Source organism: Rhipicephalus microplus, chromosome X (genome assembly GCF_043290135.1).
Source record: "Rhipicephalus microplus isolate Deutch F79 chromosome X, USDA_Rmic, whole genome shotgun sequence".
Taxonomy (NCBI): domain Eukaryota; kingdom Metazoa; phylum Arthropoda; class Arachnida; order Ixodida; family Ixodidae; genus Rhipicephalus; species Rhipicephalus microplus.
In genome coordinates this window covers 215794727-215812253 of record NC_134710.1, presented here as the reverse complement: position 1 = coordinate 215812253, position 17527 = coordinate 215794727, and the positions used below count along the sequence as shown (strand labels likewise).

Below are 17527 nucleotides of genomic sequence, written 5' to 3'. Positions count from 1 at the left end.
GTGACGCTGCATTAACGGCTCGGTCTGCAAATCCTCTGTTGACCATTCCTACATGCCGCAATATTTTCGACTTTTTGGTGGATGACGTAACCGTTACAGCGCTCATAGACACTGGCGCACAAATTTCAGTCATGAGTGCTGCTCTCTGTATGAAACTGCGAAAAGTGATCACGCCTCGTCTTAAGTGTGCAGTAATGCTTGCCGATGGGAGCACATCTACCCTTCTCGGCATGTGCACCTTTTGCGTGTGTATTGCTGGCCGTCAGACTGTCGTATAGTTCACCGTGCTTGAGCAGTGCCCACGTGACGTGATTCTCGGTCTCGACTTTCTCTCTGCACACTCTGCTCTTATCGACTGCTCGACGGGCCTTCTTTAGTTGGAACTGCCTTTCGACGCCGCTGTTGCCCGTGATGCTCAAAGTCGCCTTTGTGCCATCGAGTTCCTGCATCTTCCGCCGCAAGCCGCGACTTACGTGCACCTCGTGTGTGATTCGCCTGTGCACGATGGTGAATATGTCGTTTCACCCATTACCGACGTTGTGCTAAAGCATTCCATTGCTGTCCTGCACACCGTCGTGAGAGTACGCCACAACCATACCTATTTTTTTTTTTTTTTTAACTTTGGTTTCTCCGCGCACGTGCTGCCTGCTGGTATTAAACTAGGCGTCGTGTCGTCGTTGAAAGAGTGTGATATCTCTGAACTGTCAGCTGAGCAACCTACTCCTCCCGTCAACTTGCTCACTGCGCTTAACTTTCAAGCACTCACATTGCCAAAATGATAGCGCCAAAATGATAGATCTTTCGCCCTCCGAAGCACAAGGCCTCCCTCCACCGTCTCTTGACATTATATGCGGACATATTCGATCTAGACAACCACCCTTTAGGCCAGACATCAGTTGTGACCCACCACATCAACACTGGCGATGCCAACCCAATACATCGCTGCCCTTACCGTGTCTCCGCTGCCGAACGCTCTGTCATCCAGAAAGAGGTCGAGAAAATGCTCGCCAAAGGCGTCATCGAACAGTCATCTAGTCCGTGGGCATCCCTGGTCGTGCTTGTCAAGAAGGACAACACATGGCGGTTTTGCGTCGATTATAGACATCTCAACAAGGTCACTAAAAAGGACATTTACCCCTTACCAAAAATAGATGACGCCTTTGACTGCCTTTCTGGCGCAAAGTTTTCCTCGTCCATTGACCTTTCATCTGGTTATTGGCAGATCACTGTTGACCCACGAGACCGAGAAAAAACAGCATTTGTAACCCCCGATGGGTTATATTGCCACGTTCTATTTCCCAAGTTTTTCTTATCGTCCCAAAACACCACACGATTCTCAGCGCAAACCGCGCCTGCAGTTTTCGAGAAGGTTCCGGACTGTAGTAGATCATTTCGATAAGATCACGCCCACTGTGCGAACGGTACAGATTGTTCTGGAACCTATGCCACCGCCGGCGATAACGCTAGAACATTCGACGGCAAGAGTATAAATGCCGACGCGCTTCGCCGCTTGTCAGTTGTTGATCGAAGGCCGACGCTCCGTTCGCCGCTATCAGTCCGAGACTGCTATCTGTGCAAGACTGCTGCTGTAATTGGACTTTCCGTTTACCGGGCACAGGTTCGCCCAAATAAACAGTTAAATCCCAACACGAAGTCTCCTGTCTTCGGCCACGTCACGACCCCGTGACGATATCAATTTAAAGTAATGCCGTTTGGGCTTTGCAATGCGCCGGCCACCTTTGAGCGCATAATAGATTCCCTTCTGCGTGGCTTCAAATGGTCTACTTGCTTGCGCTACTTAGATAATATTATTGTTTTTTCACCGACGTTCGCGAGCCATCTTGAGCGACTGTCCAGCATTCTCCCAGTATTCCGCAACGCTGGTGTCCAGCTGAGCTCCTCCAAATGGCGTTTCGACCGTCGCAAAATAACTGTACTTGGTCACCTCGTTAATCCATGTGGGGTGCAGCCCGACCCGGACAAAATTCACGCAGTGACTCAATTTACCGTACCCTCTTCTGCTAAGGATGTCCGGAGCTTCCTTGGTTTGTGCTCGTATTTCCGCCGCTTCATCCGGAATTTTGCCGATATTGCGCGGCCTCTCACCGAGCTTCTTAAAAAAGACGTCCCATTTACTTGGAATTCGCCTCAACGTGCTGCATTTTCGGCGCTCATTGCAGCTATCACGACTACGCCAATATTAGCCCACTTCGATCAGACCACACCGACAGAAGTTTGCACTGACGCGAGTGGCCACAGGAATGGTGCTGTTTTAGCTCAGCATCAGCATAGACGTGACTGCGTTATCGCCTAAGCCAGCCAATTTTTGTCCTCTGCCGAGAAGAACTATTCCATCACCGAAAGAGAGTATCTTGCTCTTGTTTGGGCTGTCACTAAATTTTGCCCGTACCTGTTCAACCACAGTTTTACTGTTGTAACCGATCATCATGCGCTCTGTGCAAATATCGATATATGTGCTCTGTGCATATATCCCTCTATGCAAAAGTATGTCGCCTGCTACGACCTTTGTCAACGTCGAAAACGACCAACATCGCTTCCAGCTGGCCTCCTTCACCCTATTAAGATCCCTGCTGAACCATTCTACTGCGTAGGGCTTGACCTTCTCGGGCCATTTCCCACTTCTGCATCCGGGAACAAATGGGTTGCCGTGGCGACCGACTACGCGACATGTTACGCGATCACCTGCGCTCTCCCAAGCAGCTGCGCTACTGATGTCGCCAACTTTTTACTGCACGACATCATTTTGCATCACGGTGCTCCGCAACAGCTCGTTACTGACCAAGGCTGATACTTTTTGTCTCGCGTCGTCCAGGATCTTGTACATTCCTGTTCTACGAACCACAAGTTCACAACGGCATGCCATTCACAAACTAATGGACTTACAGAGCGCCTGAATCGCACTATCACCAACATGTTGTCGATGTATGTTTCTCCAGACCACCGCGACTGGGACGCAACGTTACCCTACGTCACCTTTGCTTACAACTCCTCCAGACATGACACCGCAGGCTATTCCCCGTTCTACCTTCTTTATGGACGTGAACCCTTTCTGTCTCTCGATACACTCCTTCCTGCTGGTTCAAGCTCCCCTTTTACATATGTCCGCGATGCCACAGAACGAGCTGACGCAGCACGACAGATTGCCTGAGAACGACTCACACTTTCTCAAGCTTCTCAAAAAGATTGGTACGATTGTCACCACCGTGAAGTTTCGCATGCACCCGGTTCACTAGTACTCTTGTGGACCCCCTGTCATCACATCGGCCTCTCAGTAAAGCTATTATTTCGCTATGACGGACCATACAAAGTCCTATGCGAGGTAGGACTAACCTCACCTACGAGATACAGCGAGTCGTCAATGAAGCGCACTCAATGCCACCACCATCTACTGTTGTGCACGTCGTAAGACTGAAGCCTTATATGTCGCCCAACACTCCGCTTTCATGACAAGCGCCGGGTCGGCACTTTCACGCCGCCGGGTAGTGCCACAAGGCAGTAGTGGGATTGGGGCATAAAGCGGTAGAGGGTCTCTGCTTGAAAAAAAGACTACGAAGTGGTTAGAGACTGGTCCCGGCTTAAACATCATAAATATCCGCAATTATACGTTTCCTTGTAAAATTATTAAAAGGGGCCCTGCAACACTTACTGAACATGGTCAGAAAACGCTGCCGATCGGTAGTTGAGGCTACCGAAAACACGCGAGGCAAATAATGTAGCGCAGCACGTGGCCTGTAATTCACAATAATTTTTCACAAATAAAAATTGCTTTCTTTCCTCGGCAAATGATACTACTAGATCAAAAATCCCTTGTCACAGCTAAGAATAAATATACGGCTCTGATCACAGGCATTGGCTAATTTGAGCATGGTGCGCTCATCGTTACCAGGGCCGCCGCTTGTCCATGCGTACGTGCGCGATCGCACTGATAAGCCGCATATTAAAAAAAGAGGTGCTCAAGGTCATGAGGTGCATGTGGAGTATTTTCTTTCGTCGTGCCATTCCTCTCTGCTTAGCTTCCTGCTATTTCGTCAAGATGAGAAAAGAGAGTGCAATCGCAGTGTGTGACAAATTTTTGGGACTCCGCTCCTACTGGACTGATTCTAGAAACTTTGCGGTAGTAATTTGTGAGGCAACAAGCATGTTTACTGGCTCCATGGCTACTTGAAAAAGTGTTGCAGGGTTCCTTTAAAGGAACATGTTACCCTCAAATCTATTCTTCATTTTATGAAGCTTGTTATGACGGCTTATGTGCTCCAAGTATAACAAAACTTAAAACATTAAGTATCTTACAGGTTATCACTCGCATCCTACCGAAACTACCTTATTTACTCGCGTATTCCTCGCACTCGCATAATTCTCGCACCCCCAACATCGCCCAATAAAACTATGTTTTTTTTTCCTCGAATAATTATCGCAACCCTGAAAATTGCCGCAATAATGTCTGCTCGTTCCAGCCGTTGATGATGATAGCGCGCGAGATCTGGCGCCATCTCATACGCATAAAACGTATATTATTGCACAGAGATTCAATCCAATCCAAGCCAAAGCCGAAGCGGCAAGTGCGCGTTGCGGCGTGTTTTGTGTGTTGTGTCGGTAATCTTGTCACGATATGGGGCGATACTGAAGCTACACGGCTGCTTTCAAGTCGAAAGTGATTGATCATGCACTAAACAACGGCAACAGGACCTCCGGTAGGCCCTTCAGAGTCGACGAGTTTTGTGTTCGCTATTGGTGACGGCAGCTGAAAACCACCAAGACGCGTTGGGCCTGCCGTATGCCTAAGACTGAGATTGATGGTAAACTGTATTTCTTCAGAAAAAAAGCGCGGACGATTCTGTTTAATAGCCATCAGCTCAATACTGACGTCCTACGCTTATCTTTTGAGGGCCCCTGTTGAGTGACGAACGCTACGGCTACGCCCGCATTGCTTAGAAGCTTTGTGTATGCTATTTGCTTGCGCTTTTTTGTGTCTCAAATAAATCTTGCCTTGTGTTGAACCTCAGCTTTTATTGTTGAGGTAAATTTTAATTAGTACTTCTCAAAGCTTGCTAATAGTTGCTGGTATGAGAATCTCGATTCACGGCCACTTCGTTTTCTTTTTCACTCTGTACGTTTTCAAGAAAAGTTTTCCCCGCGTAATTCTCGCACCCCCCAACTTTGTATAGGTTTTAGGCGAAAAAAAGTGTGAGGATTATGCGAGCAAATATGGTACTACTCAAGGTTGTTTCGACTTACTTTGAACGAATAAACAAATGGCATTGGCATAGAGCACCTATTTCAATTCAAAAGAAATATTGTGCATGTTAGTCGGGTCATGATAAATATTCTCTTTTTTTTATATGTCATACATACTATTCGAATTCGATTCGAAATTATTCGATCAGAATAACTATTCGCTTCGAATTTTCTCGGAACCAAAAATTCACTATTTGCACAAGCCTAAGATAAACCCCTTCTGGCTTCTGCAGTGCCTCATTTTTTATAAGACAACTAGAGAATATAACTCAGCAGCACCCTTCCAGCACTTCACCAACCTAGCCGAAATAAACGATTTCATGTTCCTATCTCATGAGAACATGATTAGAGGTCTTCTACAACTTCTTTTTGGTAACTTCATTTCAAAGTATTCCTAAGATATTCTGATTGATTCCCATTCAAGTTGTAATCGTATTTGAATTTGTTTCACACCAAAAATCTAGATATTCACACAGCTCTAATAAAGAATTTACAAACAATGTAATAACATACCTTGCTATTGAAGGCAGACTTCACCAAGTCAACAACAAGCTTAAGCTGCTCTTCACCTTCAAATGCCACGCTTTTCAGTTCATTAATAAGAAGGCCCAATGTCTCTAGAGCAGCAAGGACCACTTCTCGTTCTCGTTCAATATGCGAGACCTCTACAAGCTTGGAAATAAGCATGCTAGCTGCTTTAGATGCATCTGAAATAGTGTACATAAGCAGGTGAATGAAAAAGTCATACATACACACATGAAATAGCATCGCACAATATTTTTCATAATAGTGACAAATGTGTGATATTTTTTTTTTTAAGGCGTCTCACTCATACCTGATATAAAGGCTTTGAACAAAGTTTAAAAAATAATTTTTGGAGAAAGGAAAAGCTAGATTATAGGTCTAACTCTCATAAAGCACAATCCTCTACCCAATAGAAATGTTATGGACTGTGTAAAATGGCACTTAATAATTCATGATTTCTAAATATCATTGAAAACAAATATGGTTGTTACTACAACAAAAATTTTTCTAACAACAATAAAATATTTCTTGGCAGTCACATAGGAGAGCCATTGATCTGATCTGTACAAAAAACAAAATCCGATGCCCAAGAACAAAATCTGTGCCCAAAACAAACCTCTTAGATATATATATATATATTTACCTTTATCAATCGCATGCAGACACTTTCTAGGGTTGTGATCTATATAATGTATAATGTTGTAATCTATATAATGTCTTTTTTTATGCAGTGTATTATGTGCCTTATATTTTGTTTCTGGATGACAATCACATTATGTTTGTTTTCTACACAGTGTAATAATTTCATTTTCAATCTGTGGTTCCATATAAAGTCGAATCTCTACAAGTCAAACTCGAACGAGCTTGAAAATTTGTTTGAATTAAAAAACAAGTTCGAATTAATGAAAGCTAAATGAACCACAGGCTCACCATGCAGTGATGCATGTGCACTGAGCTAACACACAAGATGAGTTTCAGATGACTTACATTTGTTCACAAATCACAGAACATTCGTCATTAATTGTAGTAATTGATAATGCACGTCTGCACACGTTCGCCTAGCAGCGAGTCAATCAACTTCGCATGCAGCTTTTAAAGCATTTCTACTTCGGCTTCAGCATTCCCCTGGCAAGAGAAGTTGTGCGTGGCAATATCCAGCGCCAACACTCTCTAAAGATGACGACAACTGCATCTTCGCTGCTACCCTCTGCGCCGAAGGTGCAGCGTGGCCAGCCTGTGATGAGAAAAGAGGAGCATCTCCATGCGGAGAGAAGCAGATCGGCATTTGAGAACCAACACTACGTGACAGCCCTTTTTTTTTTTCCCCTCTCTTCACGCGTGGCGTTGAAAGGAGAAGGGTCTCTACGTGGCAGAGACGGAAAAGGGAGAAGCGTGGCCCAGGCGCGTCCCAGATCGGCATTTGAGAGAGAGCAAACATTTCACCGCAGCCTTTTCTTTTTTTTCTTTCTTCTTTTCCTTCTTCACGCGCAGTATTGAAGTGTCAGAGGTGCCACTGCTGCGTGGTGCTGAGAGCATTTTCAGAGCGCAGTATGTTTAAATTAACCATCGCAAGAGCTTGCACGTTAAAATTAAGGGCGTTTTCTCCAATTGGAATACACATAGCTTTGATAGGACCACAGACTCAGTTTGAAATAACCAGACGTTCGAATTAAGCGTGTTCGAATGAATGAAATTAGACTGTATGTATTAAAATCACAACTTCAATGTGTATGCCCTGTTGTGGCCCATTGCCCGTGAGGTACCATATCGCCATGTTTAATGCGGTGCTGCAAACGCTTCGACTTTTTATTAAAGACGATAGTCTTTCTTGGGGACCTTCGACGCAAGAACTTTGGTCTGTCTGTTTGTTTGTCTTTACATTTGTCTGTTTGTCCACCGTTATCGCGACCCGGTTATTCTAAACAGCACCAACTGATACCCTGAACAGCCGACCCTATCCGCAGCGCCCACCAATGTTGCTCAAGAATCAGCGTTCTTACGTGTGCAATTGTCAATTAAAAAGCAATCATTGCGCGTATGTGGGGAACCATAACAACACGTCGATGTTTTGTATGTGTGCCTTTAAACTAGAGAATGCACACACAAGTAATTCTAAGGACCGTAGCGATAAACACGCTGCGCTGACAGTGCGTCACGGGGCTCAAAAAGGCAAGTTTTACCAACGCTTTGCTAAAACAACACGGTGGTGGCACCTTCCCATCGCTTTGCGTTATACACCTTATTGCCTCCGAGAATGCACGCATCTTTCTCCGCAGGCATGCAGGCCTTCCTTCGTTTTCGGAGATAACTGCCAGATGGCGCTTGTGGCTAACGTGCCTCGATGCGCTCGTTCGCCTCCGTTGCACGCTCAAGGCACTCTAACGCAGCGCCTCCGGAATACCATTCCCCAATTTTATTGCGCAGAACATCAAATAAATGTTTTGTTCACTCTCTCCACGCTCCAGAATATCGTCTTTCGACGACATTTGCAGATTACATGCGGATACGGGGCCAATTTTTCATTTTTCTGTTTTCTTTTTTTTATGAGGCTGTGTGAGCTAGCTAAGCTGTTTTAAAACACAGTTTTCTTCCCATAAGTCGTTGCTTTCTGAACGACAAAATGAAAAAAGAAAACGACTTGAACTAGTGGTAAAGCTTGAGATCTTCAATGGGAAGAGGGAAGAGCCCCAACTTCCCTGCCTTTGGGGAAGTTGGGGCTTGGAAGACGGGTGTTGTTCTGTGTCATTTGAAGCTAAGAATCATGGCAAGCAGAAATTTCAAGTGAGACGGGGATACAAAGACACACATCTATTATGCCAGTTCTGGCGTGTATGCCCGTGAAACAGATCAAACAAAACTAGTGGAAGCTGAAGAATTCGAGAAGTATAATACTAATTGCATAAAAAGAAAGCACTCTTCTAATAGGCTTACCAATGTATAAATTGAAGTCAGATCAAAAGTTGTCGTACCAATGTATTTTTCGTGGCTTAATGAATGACTGAGTATGAAGAAAATAGGTGTACCGCTTGGTAAAACAGTTTTTGGAATCCCGCAAGGTGGAGAAGCCTATAAAATGGACACTCGCAATGAACATGTTTGCTGCACAACACAAGGAGATCCATACAGATTTTCTAGAAAGCCAAGCTTTCTAGTAGATGAAAAAGTCATCCTGGTCTGGGGATTGAACTTCGAGCGAACGCCATTCCAGGGAAGTCGCTCTATTATTTGAGCTAACCAGGAAGAGGCTAGTAATTCGTAAAGCAAGAGTGCATTAGTCAACAATTAAAGTGCATGGACACCAGGTATGGCAAATCAGTTATGCAGAACACCCAGGATTAGTTCCAAGACTCAGGATGCCCCTTTTGCCAGGTACAGCAAGATTGTGCATGAATACATGCAGGAGGGTCCAGCCCCTGTGTGCATAGGCCCAGGGCAAAGCAACACACAAGCAATATGAGTGAGCAATGTCTCCCTCACTCATCCACTGATACTTCAGCTCATCGATTGAATGCCCTAACAGGGACATCTTTTGCAAAATGCTCCTTGTTATTTTTTCTAAATTGCATATAATTACAAGAAGATGTGGAGAGAGCGTGTACATCTACAAACATCATCTACATTACATCAGAAGCCCTAAAGCCTTTATTTCATGTTATTTTGTGAATGAGACAATATTCAATATGTATGTGATTGTATTTCCTGAAAACTAATACAGCAGGGTTAGATTAGGACATGTCACCTACACTAACTGCCTCCCAACTCTTGTCTATTCTGTTGTTTTGATATGTGATTATTATGCAGATATGTACTGAAAAACTGCAAATGGCCTCTACTCTCTGCAGTGCCTTTCCAATTGAACTCACCACCAATGTTGGCATGGTCACCATCCCCAGCTTGACCGGCACTTTTGAACAGCATCACAATCAGCTGACCTAGGCAGGACAGTGCTGCTTTCTGAACATCACGTGCTGGGTAATCAGCCATATGGTATACTTCAGTTACGCACTTTTCCAAGTATGGTGCAAAAGCTGGTCCAATGTTGTCAGCCATCTCTGCGAGGAGCCCACAAGTGTCTTCCTTCTCCTCCAGGTAGGCATTTGCAATAGTGCAACTGCATTAATACAATGCCATTTTTTAACCTCAGTCAATGCTTAAAAATATTTCCAAGACATGTTTTTGCTTCACATCTTTTATCTTTTAGAGACAGAGATAAAGAGGAAAAAAGAAAGAAAAACTACTAAACACAGAAGGGGGAGAAAATGTGAAGGCAAGCTTTGTTCACTCAGTAATCTATACCATAAATTGTAATAACATAAACGAAATGATTATTAAGAACATATGACAATGACATTTACCTAAATGTCAGAAAATTTGACAAGTGAAGCATATTTATATACTACTGTAGCAACGATAATATCAAGACAATATCAATACACAGAGCACCACTAAATGTTAGCCAATGCATTGGTGTAGCCAACAGAATGATTGGGGGGTTTCAAACATACCCAAAATTTTTTAATTTTGCCTGCGTATATATTTATACGCACATACAGGTGGTGATTATTAAGAACGTATGACAATGACATTTACCTAAATGTCAGAAAATTTGACAAGTGAAGCATATTTATATACTGCTGTAGCAACGATAATATCAAGACAATATCAATACACAGAGCACCACTAAATGTTAGCCAATGAATTGGCATAGCCAACAGAATGATATGGGGGTTTCAAACATACCCCAAATTTTTCAATTTTGCCTGCGTATATATTTATACGCACACACAAACACATGCATAAACATACATAAAATATGGTTAAACCCCCTTAAAATTTCTGGCTATGCCACTGAGCCAAGGTTTAGAAGTATTTTGGTTTCTTATAAGAAAAAGCCCGTTTAAGTGCACTTTAGGTCCTACTATGGATCAAGTTACTTTCCAGTGATTACCAGTAATATGGAATTTGAGAACAGCTTTTTGAATGCCATGATTTCGTGATTTGCAAGGCAAACAATTTCAGAGAGACACGCACGTATGTCTTGACGATGGTACTTAGCCTTTGCTTGGACAGCATAAATTTGTGCTTACTGATGTTGGCATCACTGGACCTCAGCTCAAGCAACCTGTTTAGCTGCAGTGGCAGATAAAGTACTTCCAGCAGTTATATTGCTCATAGTGAAGAGAGCGCTACGAGTATTGTGGCTTTTTTCTTCCTGCTGCCTTCTCTATCACCGTTTTGCATTCTCCAATATGCTCTGCTTTCGCTCCATTTCATCTTCTGCGAGAATCCAAAGCGCCCTCTTTTTTTTAGATCCTCGTTTCCCAGCTAGTGAGCTGTGCTGGCCTTACACCACTCTATTGCAGAAAACTGCCATCAAACGGCAACGTGGCTGTCATCACTACGACATTAGGCCTTATCATCTGGCCCAAACCAAGCTTCCCTCTCCATAGTATAACGACGTTCGAGCACTGTACTTTGCACATCATGTTAGCTCGCATTCCCTGTGTTACACCTGTCCACATCGGCCGCCAGTGACAGCTCCCACGCACCCTCTCCACTGGAGCTCGCTGCTGTCTGGCACTTGGTCACCGCGAGAGTGCTACCTTTGCAAGTGGCTTCTTGTTTGGGAGCTTGGTAGTTCGTTTTTGTCGTAACCACAGTGCTGCTGGCAAACACACTTTATCGGTCTTACAGAGTTGCCCTGTCCAGACCGCCAACCGATGATTGTCGCACTGTGCTGCATCTTGGGCTCATAAACATCTGTTTATTAACAATCTTCCTCGAGTGCTTTTCTTGCACTGTGACAGAGAGTTGACAAATCCGGCTGGACTGTCTTTGTGTACTGTGGCAGAGAAGCAACCTTGCGCCCCTTCCCAGTTGTGCTCATGGGATAAGCCTCTTGCAAACCTATCTCCACACTTCTAATGCCAAAATACATTATTTCTTGGTTGCGCTGCAGCTGTCAACACCCCCGTAAAACAGGCAGAACAGGCACCAAAGAGTTACGCTGTAAAAACATATGACTACACACTTTGTGGCACAATTGTGTACCAAACAAGCCACGTAGTAACTATCAATGCTTTCAACCTAGTTTGCTGCCACTGAAAGGGTGGCAACACTGTGACACAAGTTCCGGCTCAAAAATCCCTATAACATTCTCAGCTACACTGAACAAGCTTATTAATGCTGTTCATAAATTGCAAGTTTGTTATTTCAGTGTACAAGTATTTGTATCTTTCATATTTAAGGAGAAATACAAGCCGAAAAACACAAGTATATATATATTTTTTTAATTTTAAATCTTTTGTTTTTATTTGCTTTCTCTACTTTCACAAAAATAAAACAAAAGACTAAAGGCTGTAATTCAGCTTGAAGTAAATTAAAATTGCTTTTAAAGAGCACAAGATGCCTACGAAAAGCTAAAAAGAGCTCATTGTCTATAGTCTCCAGGAAATTGTAATCTGGCTGCTTGCCATTGCATTTTGCATGAGTTGTTCACTAAAGCCACATGGTCAAAATAACAACGATTGCCAAGCTCTCACGATGTAAAAAATCATTTTAAAAAGCATACCTTTGCCGCATGGATGAGCTTTGACTTATGCCTTTAAAACGCGTTTTTCTTAAGATCTATTTTTGGGTGACTTGTTGAGTATAGACATCATCTTTATGATATTTTTAATAGGGAGATTAGGATGATATTTTTTCCAGATATTCCTTTACATATGGAGGGTGCAAGTATCTCCTTTGAAACTTTATCTCGTCTGTATATAATTATTATGAACCTAAAGCAGGGTATTAGTATGGGCTGAGGATTCTAAGAACTCTCACATTATGCTTTTTTCTTGTCCGTTAAAATGTCTTTTACACACTTTACTGACAGTTATTAGCAATCTACAGGTAATGTGAAGCAATATGAATAATTGATGGCTCAGAGCCATAAAAGTTTATTTGCCTAAAACGTTTGTCCAAAATGAACTATATTTTTCACATTGCCATGGCACAAAACGAAAACTGTAGAATTTACTGTACGACTATTTACATATTTAAAATCAGCATAAAAGCCTATATATAAACCAAAATATTTACATTGCCCTAGAATACAGTTAAATGAAATGTTTTTTTCAAATCCCACTTCTCATTTACAGTCTTTCATTTTAGTTATGAAATGGAAGCGCACAACATAGAACACAACATTGAAATGGAAGCGCACAACATTGTCCCTGTCTTTCCGTCTGCTTCTACGTTGTGCGCTTCCATTTCATAATTAGTCATGTATCACCAACTCGCCCAATCAACCATTTTGACAAATTACGTTTCATTTTAGATGTAAACAAAAAACTTGACTGTTTTATCTCAGAAATCTCCACAACTTTGTCACTAGATGTTTTGAATTTAGGCCGCCTCCTAGAATTGAATAAATTCAACTAAACAAGAAAAGTTGAGTCTTAGTAACAAAGAGAGAGAGAGAGAGACCTACTTTGCAGAGAGCCCAAATCTTAAAAATTTTAGCTCTTACTAAAGTCAGCTGGTATATCCATTAAAAAAAGATTATTAATGGAGTGTTATGTTTGTCTGAAGTTTAAAAGACCGCAATGCTGGCAGATGTCTGGGTAGAAAGCTGTTCAGTGAAATAACCTTTGCTCATTGTCATCATCACTGTCATCATCAGAAGCATCTTCTGCACAATCAGTGTCGATTTCAGCAGCCTCATCATCGCCCTCCTCCAGGTCATCAAAGAGTTGGAAGTTCAGGCCAGAAGTGTCAGCGAACTGTGTCTGTGGCATGGTGGGAGGAGAGAGAGAGAGAGAGATATCAAATAGTATTTAAAAGCAATCCCTATCATGTAGGCTTCATATTTTATAATCTTAACTCCAACAACTTTGATGCTTCGAACTTCTGATTAAGGTGCGGGAAACTGTAGAAAAGTTTCATTTATGAAAAGTTCAGTAAGCTAATTATGACATATACAGTTAAACCTTGGTACAATGAATTTCACTATAATAAAATTCTCAGTATGACAAAGTGTTTCCATTTATAAAACTTCATAATCGTAGAACATGAAGTATTCATAATCTTAGCATAACAAAGTGTGTTTTATGACCGAGGAAAGCCATACCAAAGCAATAAACTCAAGCTACTTCCTGTGGAACTGGTAAAACGGTTTTACATGCTATTTTTGCTAATGTATACTAATGAAATGGCACCCCATGCAATAAAGTACACTCTCCAAAACAAATCCAAATCTTGTGCAGCAGCAGATGGGGACAAGGGTGCATCTGGATGCTTTCTACTTCACTACCAGAGTGGAGTGAGAAGAGCATGAGGGCACACATGAGAGCACCCCCAGCACATTGTACTGAGTATGGATATGCCTCGTACCGCAGCCAGATTTAGTGTATAGTGGTGTCTGGCATGTCACAAGCATAAATAGCCATAAAGGGGGCACAAACAAAGGGGAACTGTTCGCGGGGCTAAATGTCTTTGTTAGACACAATTAATGAAACCAACTGACAACAAAGCCAAGGAAAGCAAAGGAATCTTTTTTAACTGTAGTGTAATAATTATTACCTAGTAAATTGAAAGGAATTAAAGTGGATAAAAAAGCACCTTTTTTGTCAGTGGGCTACAGACCCACAACCTCCTAATTATGTGTCTAATATGGGTTCAAATCCCACCAATGCAGAAGGTACTGTTTCATTCACTGTACAACATATACCGTATTGACTCGCGTAATGAACCCATCTTTTTTTTTTTAATAAAAGATGACGCCAATTTGGGGGGAGAGTTCATTACGAATGCGGGAGAAAAAAGTCACGGGAGTTAAAACTGCAAAAATTTCGCATGATTGTATTGGCCCGAGAAATTGCGCAATGAACCTTTTTGTAGCCCGAAGCACTTCTCGTTTTCTCCCGTAACGAATGCGCACAGATCGATGACGAAGTGTCGGCCAGCCCATAGAGTATACATATGGTCAAGCCACTCGGTTCCCATGCTTTAGCGCATGAAGCCATGTAGCTATAGCGTACCGAAGGAATGCGCTCTGCCAAGCATATGTCCAACTAAATTCCCTACAACAAACCCGACAACGAAAACGGAGCGTCAGGAGGCGGTGCACAAACATTGCGGGTGCACAATGTGTTGCACTTTGCATGGCCTCCGAAATAGGTGACGCACGGCGTAAAAACACGGCGCGTGCCCGTTTTCCTGGAGGCCAATCACTTTGTTTCTTGCTTTGTTTTCATGCCACTGTACTTGCATAGTGCTATAAGCAAAAAGGTTTTTCCTGCATTCGACAGATGGCGCTCTACCGTGAAAGGCGAGACTTTTAAATTTTGATTGACGTCGTTCGGGCTGCTCACAAGTGTTTAGCATGGTTGCCTAACTAACTTTTGAATTTTATTGCATTGTTATTTTGTGATATAACGGCTTGATTTAACATTGTTTCAATTGTCAACGGCGCTGGCTATCACACTGAAATAATATGAACGGATATATAAAAAAATCTTTATTTTTTTTTTTTTCGAGGACCAAGATGGGGGTGGGTTCATTATGCCAGTGTGTTCATTACGTGAGTAAATACAGTAGTGAACGAAAATATAACACCATACAATATGACATTATTGTCATATTGTATGGTGTTATATTTAGTAACCGTGTGTACAACCGTGTGTACAACTGTACACAAACTTTGGGGACATGTCACGCACAGCATGTTTTTTCGATTGTTGCAAAAGCAAGTGTGCACATTCCTGCAGGCTTCCTGAGTGAACACCTAGCAGTCATTTAACTTCATTTCAAGGTATATTGCTCCAGATGGGCACAGCACCGGCCGACTTCGGAGCACGGCACCAGAACATAGTGGCACCTCATGGCAACAAGCACACCTGATCTAAACACTGCTCTGGGTTTATATCAGCTATAGCCAATAGCACAATAGCTATTGGCTATAGCAATAGCTATAGCCAATAGCAATAATCTGCTGTACGACAACATAGAGTTGGCACCCTGTCCAATGAGTAAGGGACTCTGTATGAAAAGAGCACGCTTGAGACGGAGATAACTTTGTGCTTCACTTTTAAATGCTCATTAGTATGCAAGACCCCAAGATTTGGCTGAGCTGTTTAATAGCAGGGCTGGCTTCCTATTGTATGTGCTTTTAATTTTTCACAAAAGTGTGACGGGCGTGGTTCATGACCCCTTTCAAGTTATATTATGGCAAATAACTTTTTTTTTATAATTGTCAGTATTGATGTAAGCAACAATACATAGGCAAGTCGGCAGAGCAGAATTGAGTATGCTTGAATAAGGGAGGGAAAATATGCAGAAATAAAAAAGACAGAGTAGGAGCGCCGATATCTTTTTTTGCATGACACACAGAAATAACAAGGCAAAGTCTTTATAAATACCCATTTCATGCACCTTAATCTATTTAAAAGGTTTATTCAGCCACGGCAACATTGTTTACATGCTTTTAAATATGGGTATCAAAATAAAGTAAAATCTCGTTATAATGAAGTGGAATATAACAAACTAATGAATATAACAAAGTAATTGTGATTCCCATTGAAATTCTTATAGACACCCATGTATTTAAAACCTCATTTTAACAATGCAAAAATTTCCTCACAATGGATATAACGAACCATTCTTCATCTGCAATGAGCATTTACTGATCATTTTGGTATACGTCAATTCAATATCTTAGAGTGCACAATGATTTACGTCTCATCACGGCTGCGGTAATTCTAAACTTGCGCCTTGCGCTCACCGGAAGCTGCCTGCGGCCTGGCAACACGCATGTGGGAGCGAGTCTCCCTGCGTCCCCTTTCCTCAGGAACTAATAGACTCGCCCGCACAGCACCTCCGCGAGCGTGCGCGTCAGTCGGCCTCCCCTCTCCTGTAGAGCTCATTGACCCGCCCGCGCATCTGATCTACTTCTCCCCTTCAGCTGTGCGCCAGGGCCTCGCACGCCACTGGGGCGGCAGAGATCGTAAAATTCATCCTTGTCGTTTGCTATAAAAGAGCAACACTACCTCTATTAGTTTCTGCCGCTAGACAAGAGATGGACAACGGCAGCGGCACGCGTAAGCAAAAAATAAACAATCGAGCAGAAGTCAGCAATGTTGAAAGCCGTTCAGTCTGGGGTCAAGAAAAAAAAAAGAGGCCGAAGATTTCGGAGATGTCGTTGGGTGCCGCGGGCGACCAGGCCCAGACCTCGTGGGACGATCTCCTTGACGCTGGCGTAGTGCCTGACTACGACACTTTTTGCATATACGCCGATGCTGATGCGGTGACAACCGAAGAGTGGCGAGATGTGGAAATTGTGCCAAATTAAAACAAAACAGTGACGTGGAAACAGTGACGAATGTGTCGACACCCCAGAGCCTAATGTTGGCGAGCCCGCCGCGGTGGTCTACTGGTCTAGTAGGTCTAGTGGTCCCGCCGCGGTGGTCTAGTCCCCGCCGCGGTGGTCTAGTGGCTAAGGTACTCGGCTGCTGACCCGCAGGGCGCGGGTTCGTATCCCGGCTGCGGCGGCTGCATTTCCGATGGAGGCGGAAATGTTGTAGGCCCGTGTACTCAGATTTGGGTGCACGTTAAAGAAACCCAGGTGGTCTAAATTTCCGGAGCCCTCCACTACGGCGTCTCTCATAATCATATAGTGGTTTTGGGACGTTAAACCCCACATATCAATCAAAACTGCACAAGCGCTGGATGCGACAGACCTGTTGTGCTACTTCTTTGGTGC

The 17527-nt window shown here is 43.1% G+C and overlaps 1 protein-coding gene across 2 annotated transcripts in view; it reads right to left on the bottom strand.

The window, feature by feature from the left end:
* Window positions 1-17527, bottom strand: part of LOC119187392 (importin-4) — a 227334-nt gene that overhangs the window by 45299 nt on the left and 164508 nt on the right. For both annotated transcript variants that reach the window (XM_037435539.2, XM_075878604.1), the window contains 3 exons: window positions 13417-13556; window positions 9645-9892; window positions 5770-5963 (listed from right to left, as the gene is read on the bottom strand). In XM_037435539.2, coding sequence (XP_037291436.2) covers window positions 5770-5963; window positions 9645-9892; window positions 13417-13556 — 582 coding nt within the window. The remainder of the gene's footprint in view (window positions 1-5769; window positions 5964-9644; window positions 9893-13416; window positions 13557-17527) is intronic.